Raw genomic sequence first — 25,887 nt, 5'->3', positions numbered from 1 at the left:
TGTGAGTGGATGTGCCTTTCAAGCTATTTCAGGCTACAATTCCATTCTGCATCTATAAGACGGAAGGTGAGAAAGCCCTATGGCATGGTGGGCTTTGGGATCAGCATGGAGCCGGCTGCACCCCAAAACTTGCTCTGAAGGGAGTCCGAGAGCAGCTGGCAGCCCCACAGAGCTGGCAGCAAGCAGTGCTGGGGAGGCTAAAGCAACAGGAGGGGAAAGAAGGGAAGTGGGCCTGAGATCCGCTTGGGAAACCTCTGAGGATGCTACCAGACCTGGACTAAGGAGGTTTTGTGACCCGAAGGTACAATCAGCAGTCTGTGTGCAGTCTTACAAGCCCTGCTCTCATGTTTGCCAGGTGCCAGCTGTGCTCGGCCACCGCTCACTAGTGGTGACACTTCTGCCAGAGATGTCAGGGCTTTGCTCCCAGAGCCCCTCCGGAGTCTCCCCACTTCCAGCAGAGACCTGAACATCTCGCCAGCTTCCTGGGTCCTCCTCTGCTCTGACCCTAAGTGACCACAGCACCCAGAGCATCCGTCTCCCCTCTCCCAGATGGGTGCTCTGAGCACCCATAGCTCTTGCCGCCCACTGGGCACCAGGATCTGCCCCTGGGCTGTGCGCTGGCTTGCCTGGGATGAGGTCTGCCCCGCTCTTGCAGCCAGAAGCTCTACAAAAGTGAGATGCGGGAGTTTGAAAGCCCTTGGAGAGAGCTGAGCCCATTTCCCAGGCAAGTGTTCAAACGACCGGACTGCAAGGCACGGAGGTGGCCTCCTCCTCTTCCTTCACCACTGTGGTCCCAGCCCTTACACCCAGGGTCTGCCAGACCCCAAAACCTTGCTCAGACCCTGAAGCCCCACTCAGACCTCTAAGCCCCACTCAGATCCCAAAACCCCACTCAGACTCCAAAGCCCCGCTCAGATCCCAGTCACAGAATCACAGAATGTTAGGGATTGGAAGGGACCTCAAAAGCTCATCCAGTCCAATCCCCCCGCCGGAGCAGGAACGCCCAGATGAGGTTACACAGGAAGGTGTCCAGGCGGGTTTTGAATGTCTCCAGAGAAGGAGACTCCACAGCCTCCCTGGGCAGCCTGGTCCAGTGTTCTGACACCAGTGTTCTGTCGCTCATATCCCAAAGCCCCGCTCAGACCCCAAAGCCTTAATCAGAGCCTGAAGCCCCTCTCAGACCCCAAAGCCCTGCTCAGAACCCGAAGCCCCGTTCAGACAAGCTCAAGAAGCCGAGATCTCCCCCAGTTCTGGAGTTCCCCGCTAGCAGCTCCATGCTTGAGCGCTCGGCACCCCACACGTTGCAAATGCCGGCACGGGCACTGCCGGTGCCAACTCAGCACGGCGTGCCGGGCGGCAGATGGGCTCTTCACCACCATGCTGAGCATCCTGCTGCCCGAGTGCCCCCACCAGCCGCACCCACTGCAGCCCCCGCACAGAGGACAGGCTCTATATGGCCATTTCAGAAATGGAACAGACCCACTGGCACGTTCTTGAAGGTCGTATCTGCCATGGTGACCTTCTAGCACGGGCAGCTACTGCCCCAGCTGCATCAGAGCTCTGCAAGGAGGAAGCCCTGAGCACATAAGAGCTTTCCCCATCCTCCCTGTGCAAATGTCCTCACACAAGATGAAGAACTGCAGATGCATGAGGTCGATAAGAGTGCCCGTGAGCTCTGATCGGGCCCCACATGGCCCTGATTGGGCACAGCGCTTGGTATGGACCCAGTGAGGGGTACATATAGGCGAACTCCCTTATCACCTCTCCCTTTTGTACCTGTGGAACACAAGGGGGAACTGAGAATCGCTCATTCCTTTCAAATTGTACAATTAATCAGCTGAACAAAGTTAAATGCAGAGTAAGTGTTTTCAGATAGTCTTGGAGCCTGACTTCTCTTTCAGATCCGCAGATGAGGTTTGCTGTTCAACAGCTTGTTTGCCTTTTCCCCATAAGCTATTATCAGTTGTCTGAGTTTCATTTAGAGGTTAGCAGTGCTGAGAAGGTGTCCCTTTGCTCAGAGCCATACAGTGCTGTATGCTTCTTTTTATGCATCGGTATTTGGTGTCTCCTCGATGAGCTGACTCAACTCTAACTCTGGCTAAGTTAGCTCTTGGCTGATTTGGCACCAAAGTTGTTTTAAGGGAAATGTCAAGTGCACATGGTTAAGTGGAAGCACTATTGCACTATTGCATCAGTTCAAGTGTCTTGTGAAATGTTTTTGTGATTGTGTCAGTTGACCTAAGAAAAGTCATGACCTCCTGTTAGAAGCTTACTCTGACAGCATCTTGCTTATATCTTTAGGCTACCATAGCTGTCACTGAAACATGAGCGTGAGCCCTCAGGAGACACAAGTTTGTCAAATGTCTACCCACATGTAAATGTAACAAACAATACTACTCCTCTTGAAGTTACATCTTTGTGCTGTATTGAAGCTGTATAAAGCCACTCCTGTTAAGCCTTTGTTTAGGGATCAAGACATTACATTTCACGCATACAGTACTTCTGCTAAACTAGATTTCCCCAAATCTGCAGGATCATTTATGCCCATAATCACCTAAAATAAAAGCTGTTAGTGCTTTTACTTAAGTGCTTCTTAATCCTTGTTTCTGTTTTGCAGTGTACTGCAGAGGATCTCACTTCTAGCAAAGAAGAAATTTTTGTTTTCCACAGTTTGAAAGGAACCTTCTTTTTACATTTTTTTTCCACATCTTCATAATTTTTTGCATTTTGGTACTGGAGGTACACAGGTGGTGTGTGTGATAATCCATAAAGACGTAGCCTCTGTTATATAAATGCTTGAGAACTTAGAATCCTCGAATAGTTTGTGTTGGAAGGGACCTTCGAAGCTCATCCAGTCCACTCCCCCTGCAATGAGCAGGGACATATTCACCCAGATCAGGTTGCTCAGAGCCCCGTCCAGCCTCTAAGAAAGCATTTCTTAACTGTATTTGTATTATTTGTCCTATTATTTATATACTTGAGTTGCTGTACATCAGGGTGGAAGTACCAAATGTATTGACTACACAGGAGCTGTTAATAAAACTTTAAAAGCCTGAAACTTCAGAAGCAAATGGTTTTGAACCTTGAGATTCTGAATGTAAGGGTGTGCGTATGGACAGTCTCAGGGACTCTATGGAAAATCTGGTCTTAAGCAACTTGCCCAAAGACACACAGGACCTGTGCCAGGACCACACAACCCCCCGTCCCTTCCCCTCCTGCACCGCCTGCCCGATCCATCCCCACCAGGCACAGGGCACTGCTCTCACAACCGTGTATCTGCAGAGGATGCAAACAATCCCTAACGTGGCAGAGGCTGCCCCGGCACGACCCTGCCAACAGCACCGCTTCCAAAATACCTGCCGTCTGCTGCAACTATTTATATCCATCCTCCGCAACATGTGCCGTGGCACAATTTCAAGAAAGCCAGAAGCAAGATTTGCTCTTCTTGCAAACTGATTTCAGTGCTTGTATGATGGTTGTGATAAGACTCCTCGGATGTGGGTACCGCTGTCCAGGCAGTGGGGACAAGGAGGGGACAGCCCTGGGGCTGTAGAGACCTGTTAATATCACAAGCAGGGCTGGGAATAGAGCCTCAGGCTAGATCCAATAAAGGACTTAGGAACCTAAACCCCATTGCAAACTACAACCCATCCAGCACTGGTTAACCCCAGCAGCTCCTGCCCCACCAACTGCCCCCCCTGAGGTTCCCAGGTTCTCCAGGGCTGCAGGAAACGTGCCCAGAAGCACCCTGCTCCTGGCTCTGGACACTGCCCCACGATGCTGGTGGGATCCAGGGATGGGGAAAGGGAAAGCACAAGGAAGTGACAAATCCTTTTTTTTTTTTCATCATAATATTCTGGTGGTTTGAACTCTGTTTTGAAATTGGAGGCCCAGGTTCAACTCCCTGTTTGACATGGCAATGTCAGCATCACATTTTCCACCTCCCAAAAGACTCCTTCCTCCCCTCCCACCTCTTCTTCGATCAACGGGCTGCACTGGACAGCAGCTCCTCCTGTCCAAGCCGTGTCTCCGTGCCTCGGATGGCACGAACACATGTAAGGAACGGCTCACCCTGAGGTTCATCGCCGGAGGATGGGGAGACAGTTTCAGAACCTTTTCCTTTCTTCTGGTCTTAGGGAGTGAACAGACGTGAACTCACGTAGTGGACTTCACTGGCCCCTGTGTTACAGCTACACCTCAGTGACAGGGGGACAGCCAAAGCCCTACATCCCCTTAATGCCCTGTGGGATCACAAAGTCACAGACTGTTTCAGATGGAGAGGGACATGAAGTACCCAGCCTGACAACGGTGGGAAGGTCCAACACCCCCCTCAAACAGGGCCAAGCTTTCAGCTGGCTCCAACTTCATATTAGATCCTCAGGGCTCTGAGCAGCCAGTTTGAGTAGGAGATTTCTCCATCTCTCCTGGTCTCCTGTCCCAGTGTTTCACAACCATCAGGTGAAAAATGTTTCCTAATATCTACTCTGAATTTTTCCTGTTGCAACACGTGCGCGTTGACTCTTGTCCTTTCACTGTGCACCTCTGAAGACAGCAATGAGACCCTTCTAACTCTCACACCTTCAAAGCTGAAGGAGCTCTCAGCCTCTTGTCCCCTGCCACAGACTCCAGACCTCTGATCATTTTGGTGGGTCCCATTTGGCCATGTGTTTGTTGCAGGGGGAGCCCTAAAACTGGGCACAGTGCTCCAGATATGGTCCCATAAATGCCAAATTGAGGGCAACCATCTCTTCTCCTGACCTGTTGGCTACAATCTTACCAGTAAAACCTAGTATACAGGGGGTTTCCATCACAGCAAGGGTGCACTGGTGACTCACGTTCAACCTGCTGGCACCCAGGTCCTTTTCTGCAAATCTATAGCACCCAGTGTTCCTGAATTTTACCCAAACAGCCCCAAAGCCGTGTGCCTGCTCCCCATGATGCCACGCAGAAAGGCTATTTTAGAAATGCCTTAGCATTGCAAAAAATCGTATTGAGCTCACTTCTCTAAGCAGGAAATTCAAGTGCCTCAATTACTTGCAGTGCAATCAACCAGAATTCAAAGGCACGGAAAAAAAAAAGAAAAGTGCTGTAATCTAAAAACACCCAAAAATAACTTATCGCATTGGAAAAAGGCACACAGCTGATGACCAGATCTGGCTGCCTTCCACAGCTATAGAACAGAGTTGTGAATCAGAGCTGTGAATCACCGATTCAATAGCGAGCAGCCTGCCCTGCCCTGCTCCCCCTGCCCGGGGCGGGCAGACCTGGATCCCCCCCTTGCAGCCCTGCTCCCTGCTCAGCGCTGCCTTAACCACTGCCCGGAATGGGAGGGCTGGCTCCTATGGAAATTACTCCAAGGACTCTGTTTTTAATACAAATGCCGTTGACTGAATAGTTTGGGTTTTTTTTCTAAAAACCCATCCCCCATAGAATGGATTTTTTTTTTTCTCCTGTTCAATTCTGCTCCACACTTCGAAGCTCGGCAAAGAGCTGGCTTGCATTTTCGGGAATGTTTCCAGCTAGGAACAGAGGGAAGGAAGCAAACCCACGCTTGAGATAAACCTGGGGATGCAGCAGCTTAGGGGGCTCAGGACATGGTGGGGAGAACAGTGCAGGGGCTGTAAGAGCTTCCTGAGCAGTGCAGGGTGGACGCAGGTGCTTTGCTGACCGACTATTTTGTGACATGCCCAGCCACCACATCCCTTTTAACCTCCATTTCGAGCACAGAATTATTCATTTCCTTGCGGGGTTGCTATGGAGCTCGTCACTATGGCAGCCGAAGACCTTGCAAACATTTATTTGCACAACTGCCCGGTGGATTCCTGAAATATTGTTTTCCTCACTCTGCAGCTGGAAACATGAGCCGTAGCAGCACCACAATAAACTGAAGAAATTTATTGGTGCCAGAGTGGTGCTGGCAGAGCCCCAGGGGCTGAAGGGGGCAGCCCAGCACCCCATGGGCGAGACCCGGGCACCCTGTGCGTGCCTGGCAGGGCTGCGGGCAGCACTTGACCTGAGGATGTTCCCTCACCATCCTCCCTCCACCCTCATTTGAGGCTTTCTGGCTCCTACAACAGCAGCCCTCCAGCCAGCACCGCTGCCACCCCACAGCCCCAGCTGCTCTCGGGCTTTGAGGACGTGGCTGGGGTTTGTTTCTCCTCCCAGCCTTTTCTCCTTTCCCTCCCATTGTCTCCCCAGCTCTGGCTGCTGCTCCCACCTTTCCATCACCTCCCCTGGCAGCTCCTCACTCTGCCCTCCCCTTCCCACCCAGCTCCAAGGGCTGGGGTGCATCTTACAGCCCATTCCTCCAGCCCCATTCCTGGGCATCCCCTGGTCCCCCAGGCTGCCCCCAAAGCCTGATCCCCCCTGAACTGCTGTTTCCTCTCCCAGCTTCCTCCAAGTCCTCCCTGCCACCTCCTACACACAGCTCCAGTCAGAGGCAGCAGCAGACATAAAATCTCAGCCTACGCCTTTCCAGGCTGGCAAAGTGACAGGCAAGAGGGGACGGATCCGTCCCTGCCGGTGCTGAGCCTCCTCCGTGCTCGGGGCGGGCTGGGGACACAGCCCCACGGCTGAGGACACAGCCCCAGGGCCAGCATCCCTCTATCCTGCCACCTGCGCCAGCCTCCAAAAAAATAGAACCAGCTCCAAAATCGCCACAATTTCCTGCTTTCTTTCTCCCTTCCTTCACAGAGGATGCTGCCGGCCCTTCCCCCACGCTCCTCGCATTCTCTGCCGCTTCTGTAATGCAATTACAGGGGCTGGAGAGGGTCTGGACGAGGCCCAGCTTTCAGATCATGACTTTGCAAAGATGGGATTGAAAAATGTTAGCAGGCAAGCGGGGGGGAAGATTTGCAGCCTCCAAAGCACCAGCGAGTCATTACTCCCAGCCAGCGGAGCCGCTGGGATGCTGCTCGACCAGGCAGAGGCAGAACAAAAGGCCACCATGTCTCTAAAAGTGGGACCAGTGGTAGTGTCCCCCTCCTTGGGGACTTTTCTAGTCCTCCTGAATGAGCCAGAGCTGAGACCAGTGATTGTTTCACCCAGCCCATCCTGCTGCCACCCATGTCCCAAACACCCCGGGAAGGATATTTTGAGAAATTCTTTGGAAAGGTTGTTGTGTATTTGTCAGATCCCTGCACCCCTGCAGCCAGCCATGGCATGTGCTCAGCTGCACAGGAAGCAGGTGGAGGAAGAAAAATTAAACTAATACACGTAGCACCTGCTAAATTACCTAAAATAGCATTTCTATACATAATGCTGTGATGACGAAGCTCCTGATATTCTGGGGGCTTTCTAGAATGAGAAACACGTCCCATCACAGGGATATTTCCCTTTCTCCATAAAAGGCTATCCAGCTTTTGTCCCACCTGGCAGGATCCGGATGGCTCAGACTTCAAGGGCCGTGACAAATGCAGATAAAGGGATTATTGGCCCAAGATGGTCAATAAGGGAAGAAAACATTCAGTTGAAGAAGGCTACGTGATCTAAAAAGATGCTAAAATGCTGGATCTGCTGAAATGTGGGCTGTTAATAGACAAAAGGGGGAACTCTGCAAGCAGGAGTGCTCGCAGGCGCCGTGCACAGCACAGGCGACCAACTTCGTGGCTTCCTGGCTGTGGAAGGGGAGGTGGGGTGGGACCAGGACATACTGCAACAAAACCTTCACCTTCCAGCCCCAGTATCAGCTCAGCTCCACAGGATGAGGGGAAAGGAGAGCAGTTATCCAGGGACAGCTCCTGCTCCCAGTGTCAAAACAACTCCTGCCTGTCCTGGCATCCCAAATCCTCTCCAAAATTGCACCAGAGGGCCACAGCCCATGCTCAGAGCAAAGCCAGGCTCTGAGCAGCCTCATAATGCTTTAAAGCAGCATTTTCTCTGGAGCACTTGATAGGAAACCACAATCATAGAATCATTTAGCTTGGACAAGACCCTAAGATCCAGTCCAGCTGTAAATCCAACGCTGCCAAGACCATCTCTAAACCACGTCCTTAAGAACCTCATCTGCACATCTTTTAAACCCCTCCAGGGATGGTGACTCCAGCACTGCCCTGGGCAGCCTGTTCCAACGCCTGACAGCCCTTTCCATTAAGAAATTTTTCCTGATATCCAACCTCAACCTCCCTGGCGCAACTTGAGGCCGTTTCCTCTGGTCCTGGCGCTTGTTCCTGGGGAGCAGAGCCCGACCCCCCCTGGCTCCAAGCTCCTTTCAGGCAGGTCAGAGATCAGAAGGTCTCCCCTCAGCTCCTGTTCTCCAGCTGAACCCCCAGCTCCCTCAGCAGCTCCCATCACACTTGTGCTCCAGACCCTTCACCAGCTTTGCTGCTCTTCTTTGGACATGCTCTGCAGCCCAGAAAGTCAATAGTGTCCTGGGCTGCATCACCAGCAGCACAGCCAGCAGGTGATTCTGTCCCTCTAACTCAGCTCTCATGACACCCCCCAGGGCACAGTGTCCAGCTCTGGGGTCCTCAGCACAGGACAGACATGGACCTGTCGGAGAGGGGCCAGAGGAGCCAAAATGATCCGAGGCTGGAACAGCTCTGCTGGGAGGACGGGCTGAGAGAGTTGGGGTGTTCAGCCTGGAGAAGAGAAGGCTCCATGAGACCTTGTTGCACCTTTTAGTATATAAAGAAGCTTATAATAAAGAGAAAGACTTTCTACCAGGGCCTGTCATGACAGGACAAGGGGCAACACTTCTAAACTAAAAGAGGAGAGGGTTATATTGGACATAAGGAAGAAATGTTTTACAATGAGGATGGTGAAGCACTGGGACAGGCTGCCCAGATTAGCTATGGAAGCCCCATCGCTGGAAATTTTCAAGGCCAGGCTGGATGGGGCTCTGAGCAACCTGATCTGGGTGAATAAGTCCCTTCCCATAGCAGGGGGTTGGACTGGATGAGCTTTGAAGGTTCCTGCCAACCCAAACTGTTCTGTGAATCTGTGAGGCTATGAAAAGATGCCACAAGAGCCACGGTGGGGCTTGAGAGGGATGGAAAGGTCACAGCTACAGGGACGTGGCTCTGCAACCCAGCACTGGAGGGCAGGGACAGGACTGCTGCAGCTTGATCAGCGTCTCTGTGTGCCCGTTTTCACAAGTTTTCAATGAAAGAGTGAACAGAAGGTAAATCTATCAGCGTTTACCTTTACATCCCTACTGGTGCATCTGTGCATGTGCTTTATGGTACTTGCTACTGCGTCCCCTATAACATTACGCAAATTTGCAACGTAAATTCCTACAGGGTTACAACACCCACAGACACCCCTGTGTCTGCTGGGTTAGCAAGTAATTTTTTTTTAGGAAGGACATGCTCGAGCCTGCATCTGTGACCAGTTGTCTTTTTGCTGTGTATACACCCCCGTGCTGCGTAAGCCCACGAATGTCTGCGTCTCCCTCTGCCTCTGGCCCCTGGCTCCAGCTGCTGCATGCTCTGGGATGGCCCCCCAGATATGCACATATGGTGTCCCCTTGGCAGAGACATGTCCTGGTACACTGAGGTGCTGCTGTCATGCTGGCCAGGAGAGGTTCAGATTGGACATTAGGAAACATTTCTTCCCAGAAAGGGCTGCTGGGCATTGGAACAGGCTGCCCAGGGCAGTGCTGGAGTCACCATCCCTGGAGGGGTTGGACAGACATGGAGATGACGTTCTTAGGGACATGGGTTAGTGCCAGTACTGGGTTAACAGTTGGACTCGATGATCTCGAGGGTCTCTTCCAACCTAAATGATTCTACGATTCTACAACCACCCCAAACACACACCAGAAGCCCTTCAAGCTGCAGCCACCCTTTGGCAGTGTGTCTGTACACTCTGAACCCCAAGAATGCACCTGAGAGCATTTAAGGACTATTCTTGGGACACCTTTTTTCCCTTCCCCATCCCACACCACACACAGGCAGGCTGCCACTAGCCCTGTGTGTCCAATTCTTAGAGCTCAGGTGTGAAAATGAAACAAAGAATGAAAAAAACACTCCTTTCCTTCATAGGTCTCCTATGGGCACTGCTGCAAACCCTTTCTGCTGCACTCCCCTTCCTCCCTCTGCACAGCCGGGGTGGTAGAGTCAGAAGGGGCAGCTGGGATGCTGCTTAATGGGCGAGTGAAGCGAACATCACTACTGGCTGTGTTCGCCATGGGAGAGGGAGTCTGGCTGGCAACAGCGCTGGAAAGTATTAACACAGGGAGATACAGGATTGGAGAAAATAAATGGGGGTGGGGGGGGTGCGAAATGGCATTCTATATCTTCTTCACATGTTTGCTCCTCCCTCCACTCCTGACTGGGGATTTCCACATTGCTTCCCACCTCATTGTGAGTCCCCCAACACCATCTCTTGGCTGCCTCCTGCCTGGGATCCCCTTCCAGCCTATCCCCATGGCTGAGATTGTCCCCACTCCTCCCACAAGCTGCCCAGGACATACCGGCTCTTCCCATCCCAGGTTGTCTCACCATCCCATGCCCATCTGTGAGCAACACAGAGCCCTCCCCACACCTCCAGGAAGGAAATCCTGACTTAAGCACAGTGTTTTCCTGAATAAACCATCCCACAGTGATCAGAACAAAGAGCTAGCAGGGTCAGGCAAGTACCAGGAACATGCAGGGCACAGGCCCGGGCTCTGTTCCTTTGGCAACTAGTTAAATAGCAACGAGATGGGTCCCTCGTACCAGCCCCGCTCCCTGTGTTCTCCCCGATACACACCCCCCAGGGAAACCCCACGCTGATCCCACAGGGTTGTCCTGCAGCGCTGCTGGACTTTGCGTCTGGGACAATTCATCACTGTAATCTCCGCAACAGCCACTGATCTGATTAGTCTGGGAATGGCATCTGCTGCTCCGTATCATTCTGTAGTCATTTACATTTGCCCAGAGACAGCGAGGATGCTTTTTTTTTTTTAAGAAAAAAAAACACAAACATCATTTAATTCATTAATCTATCCTCCTGTTTCTACCAAATGAGATTGAGAATCATTCTACTCAGGTCTGATTCCCCACCACATTTTCAGAGGATATTGTCTGAGCTCTTATTTCCTGAGCATGTGCATCAGAGCTCTTCTGTGTTTCAGAACAAAGAAAAATTCTCTTTGTTGTCCCGTAACTGCACTGTGAATGCAGCGATGTGCAAGACTGAGAGATGGTCCCAGGTTATTGAGCTCACCCTGGGTTTGCCTGGTTCCAGGTGCTCAGAGACATGTGGGATTTGTTTGAGTGGGCAGGGCTACGCTAAGAAAAGACAAGATTGTTCCCTCCTCCAGCTCCCATGAAGGCAGCAAAGGAAGAATCGCAATGTGGGTTTAAGCACGCTTCCTGGCTCAGGGTCCATGCCGAACTCCCTCCGGGATCAATTCAAACCGCCAGTCTAAGCTGCCTTGTCTTTATTGCTATTTAATTTGCGTCAGGCAAATGCAGTTAAAAGCACATCCCTTCTTTTTCTTCTCAGCTAAGAGGTGGCCTGTGTTCCCCAAGCACCAAGTGGAGCCCTGCAGTTCGGGGAGCTCATGGTGCTGGAGAGGTTCTGCCCTTGCACTCTGCTTTATCATCAACCAGGGCCTGGGGAATTCACACACCAGACACCGAAACACTGGGAAGAGCACAACAGAGAGCAGCTTGCTTTCCAGGATTTGCCTGTTTGATCAGCAGGGACATGGCAGGACTGGGCACTGAACATATGATAGTACTATTTCTACCCTTTACCATCGCGACACAGGTTTAGAATAAAGACATCGTGATTTAACTTAAAACAGGATAAAAGAAACCAAAAACTGAAAATCAAGATGAGCTGTTTCATTGCAAATGTGGAATTTGCACACAAGTAGGTGGGGAAAACCAGTACAAACTAAAATCCACTGAGTTAGTTCAGTATCAGCCTGTGCTCGGGCAAAGCCCCTCTCCAAACCAGGGGGCCAGCCCGTCCTATGGGAACCCCTGGCACAAGAGTCACTGACGTGAACCGCTGGTGGCCGTTTCAGGGACAACCGTGGGCACCAAGGTCACACATCCTGAGAGGTAACATCCAACATCACGGCTCATGCACCAAAACCAACATGTCACGCTAGTTCAGCTCCCCATGGACAGTCTGAGGTTGCCTTTCCCCCTGCCCTCTTCCCACCCCACATGCTGCTGCTCCCACTCAGGCATCGCGAAGGGGCTGGAGCTTGTAAAAAGCGTCAGGCAGGAGCTGGAGTGGGGGTCACTGTCCCATGGCATGAGAAAAGGTCCCTGTCACTGAGTTAAGTTTCTCTGCAGTGCATCAGCTCTGTGCCTTGAAGAGCTCTGGCACGATGTGAGAAGAGGGAGCAATAGCGCTTGCTCCAATGTGGCTCATTTACTCGCTTCTCATAATAAAACTGCTACAGCAGCTTTGGAGCACTTCTGTATTAACAGGGCTTTGTTAATTGTCATTTGAACTAGAGCATAAACGGTTAGAAAGATTTTTCTTGATTAAAATGTTGTCAGTGATGGGGAATTCAACAGAGCTCTGAGAAAACTTCCAGCAATGACCTTATTGTTAAAGTCCATGGCTGGCGTCTTGTGGGAATGCTCTATATGCTTTACATCAAATCCTCACTCCATTTTGCCTTTGTCAGCCAGGAGAGCCTAGTAACAAAGTTAAATTGCTGCAACAAGTTAATTATAGCAGCCTCTTAATTTTCTGTTAAGCTATTGAGCCAGTCCCAGGGAAAGACTGAGACACAACCAGATGCTGCAGACATTTAACTGCAACCTCCAACACCAAAATCCAGGACCTGACGATCCCTGTGGCACCATTTAAACCTCCACCGAAGCTGCCTGAGTGGCCACCAGCAATGACAAAGCACAGAGGAGTGAGCTCCTCTCTTTTATGCAGAGACGCAGTGCCTGACCCCACCAGCCAAGGAAGCACAGCATCCAAATTTACTCCCAATTGCTTCAAGAACACAATCCTTGGGTACAGCCCCAAAAATATAAGCTTGTCACATATAAATTATCTTGGAGCCACTCTCCTCATATACAATAATCTCTGGTTGGAGTATCTACAGAGGAAGGTGGACTCCCAGTTTAAGTCCTTTCTTACCCTGATGGTACTCAAGGGAGCTCACCCCCTGAAGAGGATCCCCGCGCCTGTCTACGAACCAGGAGGGAAGATGGGAGAAGTGAAGGGTGCCTGCTCAACATTTTCACGTCAATGCTTCCTCACCATGTACCAAGAAAACCAAACTTCATTGGGCCAGAGGCAAGAGGGTGCAGAGTCTCACATGGGAGGCAGGTCTCTGCTCTGCTGCCAGAGCTTCTCATCTTTTTGCCATCACATGAAAATTGGAAAAAATTCAGCCATGGTTTTGAGAGCAAGACCAGACCTTAGGAGACCTCCTTCCTTTGAGTCTCCTCACTCATTAGGTTTAATTTCTTCTTCTGTAGCCTCGAGTGGAAGCGTGCAGAGCACTCCTCACCTGGGTGATCTAGTGAACCACCCTGTGCTGGAGATGGCACTTCCCAAGGAATGCAAGAAAGGTTCCAAACTCCCCGACAAGTGGAGTTAGATCCAGGGTTCCTAACCCTGGTTCAGCCAGATTAGCCCATAGGGGAAAGCACATACAGTGGCATTTCATAGAATCATAGAATCATTTAGGTTGGAAAACACCCTTAAGATCATCAAGTCCAACCATAACCTAACTCTAGCACTAAACCGTGTCCCTAAGAACCTCATCTCCATGTCTTTTAAACACCTCCAGGGATGGTGACTCAACCACTTCCCTGGGCAGACTGTTCCAATGCTTCACAACCCTTTCCATTAATAAATTTTTCCTAATATCCAATCTGAACCTTCCCTGGCACAACTTGAAGCCATTTCCTCTCATCCTAAAGGGACCTCACCCCATGAGGAAGCTGCTCCTGCTGAGTTAGATGTGGCTGGGACATGTTTCTTCAAACGGGCCTTTGGGGACCTGAGGCTCATCTACCCAACTTCTGACTGCCACGGGGGCTTACGTAGTGGTTTGGTACTAGGTGATCAAGCCAGGGCAAGAAATACACTTCAGCAGTGCAGAGCTCGAGGCTCTATGCCTGGTAAAGGGACTCACACAGTGATTTCCAGTGGCCACCACACAAGGGGAGGAATCAAGTTTTTGGACGCAGAATCTAGTCTAAATGCTCAAAATCTGCTTTAAAGAAGAAGCCTTTCTCTATGAAGCATATTTTACACTCCTTTAACCATCTCACAACTTCACCTGGAGCTCCTCCCAATTCCTGACTGTCCCCCTGGAGCTGCAGACACCAAAAGCAGACACACTTGCAAACAACAGCTGTCACACCAGTATCAAACAGAGCTGACACAGCAGCAGCCCTATTTCTGATTCTTTGGCTGGACAATTCTACCGATGACAGGGAACACCCATCCTCAGAGCTGCCAGTCAAGGACTTTCCAGCTCTGAAAGTAGCACACAAAGGAGAGAAACCTTCATCAGACACATAGATGGAGAAAGAGACACTTACCCACTCGTTCCAGGTCTCTGGGTCTGAGAGAAGCGCCAGTCTGTGTTAGGCTGAGCTTGCTGCAGAGAAAACAGAAGAGTTTTAATACCTCCATTCTTGCCTTTGAAAATGAAAGTGAACTGATCCTGGATTATTTCAGTCTGGAATATCAGCATGTTCTTTCCAAGTAAAGAAAATCAATTAGAAGAAAAAGAAAGCTCTCCCCCCAGCCCTTTCCTGCGTATTTCTGAACCAGCATGAATACTAAAAAGCATGACAAAAACCATTCAGTGAATAATCTTCCAAAGCAGCTCAGGAAACCAGGCTGTGAAAGAAATGAAGCATGAAATAAACTGATAAGGGCATCAATTCAGCAGGAGCGATGGTAGCAAAGGAAGGAGCTTGGAGGAGGGAGAGGGTGGGGGTGGCAGAGTTAATCGATACTGAGAAAGATGCTTTTAATGCCAGAAGGTAAAATGATAACAGACCTTCCTAATCTGTCCTTCTTCTGTCCTGAAAAAGCCTTGCCTGAGATCACACATTGTATTTGAATGACTTTTCCTAGATGCTGGGGCCTCAGAGCATTACAGTATTTTTCTGTCCACAGAGGAAAGAATAAACTTCCAACAGCAAAAGAAAAAAGCATTATTTGTTTAGGAGACACAATAAACTTCAGACACAGCAGCACACTTTGTAACTTCATTAGTAAACCCCCATATCGCTTTCTGCCCGTGTTATTTTACCATCAGACAATGGACATTTTGTAAATAAGGAAGGACATGAAGCACGCTTGTATATTCCTGTTTGAATCACGCTTTTGTGAAGAGCACTAAATAGCAGAACTGTTTTCTGTCTGGAAGACACATACTTCCGAAAATCTTAATCTTCTTAATTAACTCCAGAATAATAACATGCTACCTGGAAAGGACAACATTTCTCTCTGCTACCTTAGGAATGAGCAGTTCACAGTCCATACAGTGGAACAGCAATTTTATAGGATTATTCTGCTTGTACATGCAATTACTAAGGAAAAGTGAAGACGGGTAAAGCTGACCTAGATTTTTATTTAGTAGATGTGATTTCACTAATTTATCCACAGCTTTGATGATTCTCATGAAAGAATATATTAGAATAAATTAATCCCCTAAAATAGAGGCCCCACTGGTACCCATGCTGCACACAAATTAAGCTGTTTAAATACTTGCCCTCCAGATTTCAGATACACATTTTTGCACAGGCTGACACACAATCCGGGACTAGATAAGCCTTTCCCAATCTATTTTTTGAATTCCTGTTGTAATTACCACTTTCAAATTTAGGGCAGACATTTATGACACAAAATTACTTGACTTTTTATATCCCAGTTACAAAAGTGACAGCTAAATACAGTCACTTACCTCTCTATTTAGATGTCTGAATACAAGTGGCTAAAGTTTTTAAAGCACGCTGCTGCCTACATCTCTGCAAGCCCAAGGGCACATAAGGTTATCAGATCTTTCTGAAAAATGTCACAACGTTCAGTCCCTTGCTCGAAAGGGCTAAGCTGGAAAATGATCCCTTTTAACACTTGGGGAGTTGAGAAATGAGCAATTTCTACAACACACCTCTAAAACAGAGCAAAAGAAACACCAAAAACTTTGCTTTCAGATAACCTCCTGCTGCCTCATGGTTTGTATGCCACACAGAATAAAGGAGTTAAACAGAACCAATAGGTTAAACATCCAAAACCCATGCTCCTGACCACGCTAAAAATTACTTTAAAAATAAAAGAGTACGAACGGGGCCAAGGGAAAACTTTCCACTTCCATGAACACTTTGATTTCATATTGCCGCCTTCCCCCACCTCCATCAAGCCGAGCCAAAACTTTCACCTGCCACCTCCCAGGAGGTGACAGTGACACACATTCCCTGAAGCCACCTTCTTGGGCAGAAGGGCAGCCAGAGAACAGCCAGCTGGCCTGGATATTACGGGCCATTGCCCTTAGGAGACAGGACAGTAAGAAAGACCCGTCTCTTACCCCATCGCAGGGACTCGCTAAGGTGCTGGTCACCTGCTCATAGGCAGCCATGGTCTCCGCAGTGCTTGAATGGCTGAAAGGTTTTACAAAGAGGAAATCACTCTGGTCGGACATGGGCGAGAAACACGAGGTGTAATTCTGTGCCTGGGAGGTCAAGCCCGCTCCTCCCACGTCCAGGTACTTGATGAAGCCATCTGGCTTCATCTGCCCGCGGAAATGGGAGGCCGGCTTGCGGCCAGTCCCTCGGCAGCAATCGGTGAAGGTCCAGCTGGCAGTGCCAGCTTTGAGACACCGGGCAGCCGCCAGAGCAAACATCACACAGGACACAAGGGAAATGGACACCAAGGAGATGATGAGGTAAAGCGTTAGGTTGGTATCCTTGGGGGAAGATCTGGGGAGGTCCAAGGACTTGGCAAAGTCCTGCACACTGTTTTCCTCCGGAGAAATGACTATTACCACCGAGGCTGAAAGGGATGGTGTGCCATTGTCCCTCACTTCGACCACCAGCCTGTGGGGATCTTCTGACTCCTTGAGAACCTGTGCAACCCTTATCTCTCCAGAGCGGTGTTCTACTTGGAAAGGCAAAGCCTCAGCGGTCCCCTGCAGCTGGTAGGACAGCCAGGCATTATGGCCACTGTCAGCATCAACGGCTACAATTTTGGTGACCAGATAGCCAGGTTCTGCCAAGGCTGGGATGGTTTGGTGGAAGGCAGAACCCTTGGGGACAGACGGGTAGACAATAGTGGGGGCATTGTCATTCTCATCCAGGATGAACACATGGACCACAGCAGTGCTACTCAGTGCAGGAGACCCAGCATCCTTCACCTCCACAGGCACCTGGAACACCTTATCCTGCTCGTAGTCCAAAGCCCGCACAGTGTAGATGGTGCCATTGTCTTGGTCTATCCGAAAGTAGGTTGAGATGGGTACATCCTGCATCCCGTTGTCCAGGATGGAGTAAGACAGCTTGGCGTTGCTACCCTCATCAGGATCAGATGCTGACACTGAAAAGACAGAAGTTCCAGGAAGGGCATTTTCCTGAATGTGAGCTGTGTCAAAAGGGCTGGAGAAATTTGGCGCATTATCATTCACATCAGCAATCCGGAGGTAAAAGGTTTTTTGCGTGGCCCTCTGTGGGGACCCTGAATCCACAGCCCTCACCGTGATGTTGTATCCACTGGCCTTCTCCCGATCAAGGGGACCATTTGTAACCAGAGAGAAATGCTCTTTAAAAGATGACACCAGCTTAAATGGGAGCTCTTTTGCTATCTGCAGATGGACCTGCCCATTGTCACCAGAATCGCTGTCCTTCACACCAATGAGGGCAATCACTGTTCCCGGGGTTGCGTCCTCCTGCACTGGGCTGGAGAGAGAGGTCAGCACAATCTCTGGGCTGTTATCATTGATATCAATTAATTCCACCCGCAGGTGACAATGTCCTTCCATGGCTGGGGATCCCTTGTCCCTGGCTCGCACCGCAATCTCATAAGCACTGGACTCCTCATAATCCAGCAGAGCTTTGGTTCTGATCTCCCCTGTCCGAGGATCTAAGGAGAACAGCTTGGTGAATTTACCAGGTGAGTTATTGCTAATTTTGAAAGAATATTCCACATCCCCATTGGGACCTTCATCCAGGTCGGTGACATTCAATTTGGTGACCAGAGTGCCCACTGGCACATTCTCCTCCAGATGTACCTTGGATATGGGTGGGTCGCAGACAGGAGGGTTGTCATTTGCATCCAGGACATGGATGGTAACCTTGGCAGTGCCAGATTTCACTGGATTCCCCCCATCCAGTGCTGTCAGTGTTAGGTGATGAACAGCCACTTTCTCTCTATCCAGTGCTTTTTCAAGTACAATCTCGGGCATTTTAACACCATCTCCTCTCACGTTGATACTCAGGGCAAAATGCTCGCTGGGGCTGAGCTCGTAGGTGGAGATGGAGTTGGAGCTCATATCGGGGTCTTCTGCTACCTCCAGAGGTAGCCGAGTCCCAGGGTTGGCTACCTCCGTGATCTCCAAGACCACCTCCGGCTTGGGAAACTGAGGTGCATTGTCGTTGACGTCCAGGACATCCACCTCGACACGGTGGAGCTGGAGGGGATTCTCCATGACGAGTTGGAGGTGCAGGGAGCACGTGGGGTTCTGCCCGCACAGCGCCTCACGGTCCAGCCTGCTGTCGAGGAGCAGCACACCTGCTGCCAGGTTCACCTGGAAGTGCCGCTGCCCACCCTCGCTCACCAGGCGCAGGTTACGGGCGACCAGGCTCCGCACCTCCACCCCCAGGTCCTTGGCCAGGTCGCCTACCGGGGAGCCCGGCTCTCGGTCCTCGGGCACGGAATAGCGGAGCTGGGCGCTGCTGAGAGCCGGCAGGCAGGAGAGGGCTGCGAGCAGCAGCGGGAGCTGCCATGGCCAACTCCGGCCCCCGAGCATCCCGTGCCGGGTGTGCGAGCGGAGCAGCGCGGAGCGGAGCGGCGGCAGCTCCGCGCAGCCTCCCCTGCCCCGCTGCCGGTCCCGGGAGCCGCCGCCGCGCCGGAACCCCCGCGCCCCGGGGGTGGAGGGAACAGGTCCGAGAGGGTTGCGCAGGGAGGAAACCGTCGCCGGAGCCGGACAGAGAGGGATGGAGGGGGCGGGGGAGGACGATCGCAAACCGGCCGGCTGAGCCGCTCCTCGGCACGCAAAGGCACACAAAGTCGGCGAGCGGAGGGGATGGACCGAGTGACAGTTCTACGTCTCTCCACAGCCCCCTCCTCCTCCTCCTCCTCCTTTTTCTCTCCCTCCTCCTCCTCTCCCTCCTCCGCCGCCTTCCCCAAAATACGCACGGCGTAGCCCCCCCGCCCCGCCGCCACTCCGCCCCCTCAGCGCCGGGAAGGCGCCGGGGACTCCCGGCAGCGGGAACCCCCGCCCCGCCCGGCTGCTGGGAGCGGGGACCGGCGGGCACCCCCTCCTCAAAGCCGGCTTGGGGGGGCCACAGCCCGAGCCGGTTGGGTGCCGGGGCTGCGGTCAGGCGAGGGGACACGCTCCCGAGCTCACCTCGCTGCGCAGGGTGGCATCCGGCGGGTTGGCACTGACTGGACCCGCCGAGGGTTTCACAAACATGAACTCGCTGATGTCCGAGACCGGCGAAAAGCAGGAGCGATAACGCGGGGCGGGAGGTGCCGTGGCTGTCACCTGGACGCCCATCACCATGTCCCCTTGCTTAGGTTCGTAGTGCAAGTGCCCAAAAACGTGGCTGGGAGGGGGCTGAAGCGTGTTCACGCTTTCCACGCAGCAGCCCTGGTTGGCAGGCACAGAGACCCGCCGGAGGCACCTCACACCCAGTGCTGTCAGTCCCACCAGCGAGACGGTGGAGATGAGCACTAGGGACACAATCAGACAAAGTGTAATTGTGGGCAAGCCCCCACTATCGGTGGCCTGAGCCTCAGAACCCAGCAAGGCCTCTGGGCCCTTCTCCTCCACCAGCACCACCAGCGTAACGGCTGTGGAGAGTGGGGGCTCCCCAGCATCCCGGACCACCACGAGCAGTTCATGCGCAGAAGCATCTGTCTCCTGCAGGGCCCGCATGATCCGGATCTCCCCAGAGCGCAGGGCCACACTGAAAAGCCCTGGCTCTGTGGCTTCCACAAGGTGGTAGGAAAGCCAAGCATTACGCCCCGAGTCCGCGTCTATTGCCACCACCTTGGTGATGAGAGCAAGAGGGGTGGTAGAGGGAGAGATTCGGAACTGGGCAGCAGAGTCCTCCCCAGCCCTGGGGAAATGCACCCGTGGGGCATTGTCATTCTGGTCCACTATAAAAACATGAACCAGTGTCCTGTTCCTCAGGGCTGGGGAGCCACCATCAGAGACCTCCACGTGGAACTGGAGATAGGTGGTTTGCTCATAGTCAAAGGGGAGTTTGGCAGAGACCTGCCCACTTGTGGGATGTATGGAGAGGTAGCGCGTTGGATCCAGGCCCGGATCTGTCCCACCAGCTTGCAGGATAGTATAAGAGAGGCGGGAGTTCTGTTCCGAGTCAGGGTCAGCAGCAGAGACTGTAACCAGCACACTGCCCACCGGGTTGTTTTCTGCCACCAGCACTTCATAGGACGCCTGCTCAAATTGGGGTGCGTTGTCATTGACATCCGCCACGGTGATTGGCAAGATGGTGTGGCGGGAGAGCGGAGGACTGCCCAGGTCCGAGGCAGAGATGGTCACATTGTAGTAGGCAACATGCTCCCGGTCCAAATGGGTGCTGGTTAGCAGCGAGTACTGGTGCTCATAGTCCTTACGCAACTGGAAGGGAAGATCTGGAGACACGTGACACTGGACCTTGCCCTGCTCCCCAGAGTCCCTGTCTCTGACGTGTACCACAGCCACCACTGTGCCTGGGGGTGCATCCTCGCTCAGGGAGCTGGAGAAGGAGGTAAGAATAACCTCAGGGGCGTTGTCGTTCACATCAGTGATTTCCACCACCACGCTGCAGTGTTCCTCCATCGTGGGTGACCCCATGTCCTTGGCCTCCACTTCAATCTCATACACTGTCGCCTCCTCGAAGTCAAGGTTGCCCTGGACACGGATCTCTCCAGTTTGCTCATCAATGGCAAAGATCTGGCGTAAGGCAGCTGAGTTGTGGCTACTGAGGGAGTAGCGGATGTCTCCATTGGGCCCTTCATCCACATCGGTGGCATTTAACTTCACCACAAGGGTGCCCAGCGGCGAGTTCTCCACCAAACGGGCTCCATACGATGGTCTGTCAAAGACCGGGTGGTTGTCGTTGGCATCCAGGACCTGAATAGTGATATGTGTCTTGCTGGACTGGGGAGGAGAGCCCCCATCTTCAGCAGTCAGGACCAGGTGGTGGAAAGCTCTGAGTTCCCGGTCCAGGGCCCTCTCCAGCACCAGCTCAGGGAACTTCCCTCCATCTGTACGTGCCTTCACGTTGAGGTTGAAGTTGTCATTGGCGCTCAGGTGATAGGTCTGCAAGGTGTTGGTGCCCACGTCGGGGTCCTGGGCAGGCTGGATGGGGAAGCGGGCACCCAGTGATGCCAGCTCATAGATGCGCAACGATACCTCATCACTGGGGAACTCCGGAGGGTTGTCATTAATATCCAGGATCTCCACCTCGATGCGGTAAAACTCTACTGGGTTCTCGATGGCAAGCTTCAGGTGAAGGAAGCAGCGGGGATTCTGCCCACAGAGCTGCTCCCGGTCTATTCGCTCGCTGACCATTATAATGCCAGTGTTCACATTAACTGAGAAGTACTGAGAATCCGAATCGGACAGTACCTGGAGATTAGCTGCCGCCAGTTTCGTCACATCAGTGCCCAGGTCCTTCGCGATATTGCCCACGAAGGCGCCCCGGGTGAGCTCCTCCGGGATGCTGTACCGGATCTGAGCAGAGGAGCTGTGCAAGAACAAACAGAAAGAGAAGACACGCGGCAGTCCCAGGGACCGGCCCGCCGTCCCTGCCCTCGGCATCCTTGCCGGGTGGGCGGCCAGGGAGCGATGCCCTCCGCGCTCCGCGGCCGCGCTCAGCGCTCGCCGCTCCCATTCATTGTTTGGGGCGGACGCGGTTCGACGGGGGCGGGGGACGCCGGGGCTCCGCGCAGCCGCCTCGCTATTGGCTCCGAGCCCCGCGCCGTTCCTCCAATCGCCGCGCTCCTTTCCCAGGACAGCAACACCGGCGCCAATCGCAACCCGCCGGCGGTTGCCGCGCGGCGCGAACCTGCGGCGCTTCCCCGAGCGACGGCGGCGGCTCCGCGCCCCCCGCGCCCCCCGCGCCGCGGCGGGGGAGCAGGAGCGGCCCCGGGGGGAAGGCGCGGTCCGGCCGCCCAGCGACCCCCCGCGCCGGCACCGCCTTCCCTGCCCTTAGGCGCTCACCTGGCCGGGGTCCCGCAGCGTACCGGTAGCAGAGAGGAAAGCCCCGGTTTCCCTCGGGAGGGTGGCGGGGCGCGGGCAGGGCCGGAGGAAGGTGAAGTCGCTCGGGTCGGAACCGGGGGAGAAACAAGTGCTGTAGCACTGGGACTGGGAGTCGGTGGGTCGCAAGGTGACCTCCATGTACTTAAGGGTGCCGTCGGAGCTGAGCTGGAGCTTGGGGCTGGAGTGCTTGAAGAAGTCCCGGGAGGGCGACTCGCTGAGCCAGCAGCAGCAGCAGGGTGAGGCGGTGGCCCGGCCTCTGCGCCGGAGGCACCGGGCGGCCAGGAGGGTGACGGTGGCAAGAGCCACGGTGCTAACAGCTGCCAGCGCGATGATCAGGTAGAGGGTCAAGTCTGGCTTCTCCTTGGTACCTGCCAAGAAATCCCGAGGCTTGTAGCTCTCCTCCAGGGCTGCCTCTTCCAGGGCCACAGTGATGGTGACAGTGGTGGAGAGTGGTGGGTCACCATTGTCTGTCACCTGGACAATGAGCTGCTGCGCTCCCATGTCGGTGTCCTGGAGGGCACGGGCTGTCCGCACTTCCCCAGTGTACAGTGACATGTGGAACAAGGAGGGGTCAGTGGACTGCGGCAGCAGTCGGTACGAGAGCCAGGCATTGTACCCGGCATCCTCATCCACTGCTGTCACCTTGGTGACCAGGTAGCCTGGTGGGGCAGACAGTGGGACCCTTTGGGGTGCCAGGATGTCACTGTCACTAGCAGGGTGCAGGATAGTGGGGGGGTGGTCATTCTGGTCCAGCACAAAGATGTAGACAGTAACATTGGCATGGAGTGGGGGGGACCCCGAGTCCTGCACAGCTACAGAGACTGGTAGAACCTGAAGCAGCTCAAAGTCAAAGGTGCGCTGAGCATAGAGGTTGCCATTTTCAGGGTTGATGTGGACAAAGGAAGAGGTCGGGGCACCTTGCACTTGGCCACTTTCTATGGAGTAAACAAGTCGGGAATTATCCCCATCATCTGGGTCTGAGGCAGAGACAGTGCACAGCAGGGTGCCGGGTGGGCTGTTCTCTGGGAGGAAGGCATCATAGGAGGGCTGCGAGAAGCACGGGGGGTTGTCGTTCACGTCAGATATGTTGAGGAGCAGGGTGAGTGTCGTGGTGAGAGTGGGAGACCCACCATCCTGGGCAATCAGCTCCACTACATACTGTGAGATGGCCTCTCGGTCCAGATTCCTCCGGGTGACCAGGGAGAAGTGGTTCTGAAGGGACCTGACAGTGAAAGGCACATCAGGGGAAATTTCCAAACTCACATCCCCATTGACCCCTGAGTCTCGGTCCCGTACATTCAAGAGCCCCACAACAGTCTCTGGTGGGGTGTCTTCTGGCAATGGGTTCAGCAGGGAGGTGAGCAGCACCTCTGGGGGGTTGTCATTGGTATCCTGTACTTCCACTTGTAGCACACAGTGGCCCTCCATCTCTGGGACCCCACCATCGTGGGCTCGCACGTAGATCTCATAGAAAGGAGACTCCTCAAAGTCCAGAGCCCCACTCACCCGGACCTCGCCGTTGTGGGGATCCAGGGTAAAGAGCTTTCGGACCGAGTCGGAGGTGTGGACCCCGAAGGAGTACTGCATCTCCCCATTGGGGCCCTCATCAGGGTCAGACGCATTGAGCCGGAGGAGCAGGGCCCCCACAGGCGTGTTTTCTGGGATTTGCACCTTGTACGTGGCACGGTCAAAGGTGGGCGCATTGTCATTGACATCCAGCACCAAGACTGTTATCTGTGCTGTGCCTGAGCGGGCTGGGCTTCCCCCATCCATGGCCGTCAGCACCAGCTGCAGTTCTGGCTGCTCTTCCCGGTCCAGGGCACGCTCTAGCACCAGCTCCGGGAAGAGTTTGCCATCCTGCTGCTGCTTGACGTCCAGGGAGAAATGGGAGTTGGGGCTTAGTTGGTAGGAGCCCACGGCATTGGTGCCCACATCAGGGTCCTGGGCGCTCTCCAGGGGGAAGCGCGCGGCCACTGTGGCAGACTCAGCGACGCGCAGGGTGCGGTGAGCAGTGGGGAAGCTTGGGGGGTTGTCGTTCAGGTCCAGGATCTCAACTTCCAGGCGGAAGAGCTGCAGGGGGTTCTCTGTCACCACCTGCACCGACAGCACGCAGCTGGCAGCCGCTCCGCACAGACGCTCCCGGTCCAGCTGCTGGCTCACCACCAGCGCGCCGCTGTCCAGGTGCACAGCAAAGTGGCGCAGGCTCTCCTCCGAGCCCAGGCGCAGCCTGCGACCCGGCAGCTCCTCCACTTTCAAGCCCAGGTCCCGGGCCACGTTCCCCACCACAGTTCCCACCTCTGACTCCTCAACCACCGAGTAGCGGATCTGCCCGGTGACCCAGCCCCAGCCGCAGAGCGAAAACAAACTCAGTACTTGCCATTTCCAGGCAGGTCGCTGGAGGCTGACGCTCTCCATGTCCACGCGCGTCTGGCCCAGGACAGGGCAGGAGCTGAGGAGCTGTGAAAAAATCCCTGGGTCTCTCTTCCACGGCTTGGAAAACAGCTCTGGGGCTCCGGCAGGCTGCAGCTCCGGCTGTCAGCCTCCGAGCAGAGGGGGTGGGCTGGGGGAGGGGAACTGAATCACAGCCCCAGCGCGGAGGTGGAAGTGGGGGGGAGAAGCAGATTTTCCCCTCCCGTGCTTCAGATCAGCATGCAATTGGCCGAGAGCTCCAGCCTCTCTCGGCCAGCAGTGGCTCCCAGGCAGTGGGGAAAGCGGGGCCTGAGCCGGCATCAGCGGGGCTGCCACCCCCGGCCTCCCCTCCGCCAGCCTGAATCACTTGCTCTGACAGCTCACTTCCCGTTCGCAGGGAAACTGCACGTCCTGGCAGCCTGGAAGTTAGGTACAGAACCTTCCCTGTGTGCTCCCCCTTCCACAATGGTGGCTTCACATCGTGCCCATAGACAAAGGGCAGCTGTCATGAATGCAGGCCAAAGGACTTTTCATGCCTGATGAAAAGGTGCTTGTTAGAGCCCTGAGGTGCCAGGGGCTCTTCTCCCACCCGTTTTCTCCTCCCCAGCTAATGCTTTGGCTGCTGCCTGCTCCCCATAAGTGCCTCTCTAAGTGAGGCATCACTACCACCAGTGCTGCGAGCAGCCAGGAAAGCTTGTACCAAGACAGGGATGCCCACCCCTGCTGGCCCCCCATGGTGGTCAGAGCAGAAGGTGGGAAGGCAGAGATGGGTGAGCCATTCAAAGCTGGAATGCAATTGCTGTCCACGCACACTCAGCTGGACGCCCCTTTTCAACCCTAGGACAAGGAAGGGTCAACCTTCCTGGTACAAAAGTCACTGCAGGTGCACGGAGTCAAACAACAAGCCCACTACACCACTACCAGAATACAACATCAGGTCAGGACATCAGACTAAGAAGGAAGCCCAAGCCTTCCACCTGGCAGACACACATACGGAATTTTTACAGCAGACACAGCTTTGCAATGGAGTGATCTCCCAGAGGGCAAAAGCAGGGTCTCAGCCTCCCCAGGTAGAAGCAGAACCATAATTTCCCCCCCCTCCCTGCCCCAGAGAGTGGCAG

At 53.6% G+C, this 25,887-nt stretch overlaps 2 protein-coding genes across 9 annotated transcripts in view; both read right to left on the bottom strand.

The window, feature by feature from the left end:
• LOC135993789 (protocadherin gamma-C5-like) overlaps positions 1-25,887 on the bottom strand; it is a 118,931-nt gene that overhangs the window by 8,551 nt on the left and 84,493 nt on the right. For 6 of the 8 annotated variants that reach the window (XM_065643863.1, XM_065643860.1, XM_065643862.1 and 3 more), the window contains exon 2: positions 14,463-14,521. In XM_065643863.1, the coding sequence (XP_065499935.1) occupies positions 14,463-14,521 (59 nt within the window). Of the gene's footprint in view, positions 1-14,462; positions 14,522-16,459; positions 18,604-22,318; positions 25,089-25,887 lie in introns of those variants that run through there. The other 2 variants (XM_065643861.1, XM_065643866.1) reach the window with 2 other exon arrangements.
• Positions 18,621-21,916, bottom strand: LOC135994074 (protocadherin gamma-C5-like). Its single transcript, XM_065644370.1, has 4 exons — positions 19,493-21,916; positions 19,191-19,263; positions 18,701-19,128; positions 18,621-18,635 (listed from the first exon to the last, which is right to left on the bottom strand). The coding sequence occupies exons 1-4, from the start codon at positions 21,914-21,916 to the stop codon at positions 18,621-18,623; spliced, it is 2,940 nt and encodes a 979-aa protein (XP_065500442.1).

The sequence above is a fragment of the Caloenas nicobarica genome, chromosome 13 (genome assembly GCF_036013445.1).
Source record: "Caloenas nicobarica isolate bCalNic1 chromosome 13, bCalNic1.hap1, whole genome shotgun sequence".
In the NCBI taxonomy this organism is placed as follows: Eukaryota; Metazoa; Chordata; class Aves; order Columbiformes; family Columbidae; genus Caloenas; species Caloenas nicobarica.
Note: the sequence above shows the minus strand (reverse complement) of the source record. Positions and strands in the feature narration are given on the sequence as shown.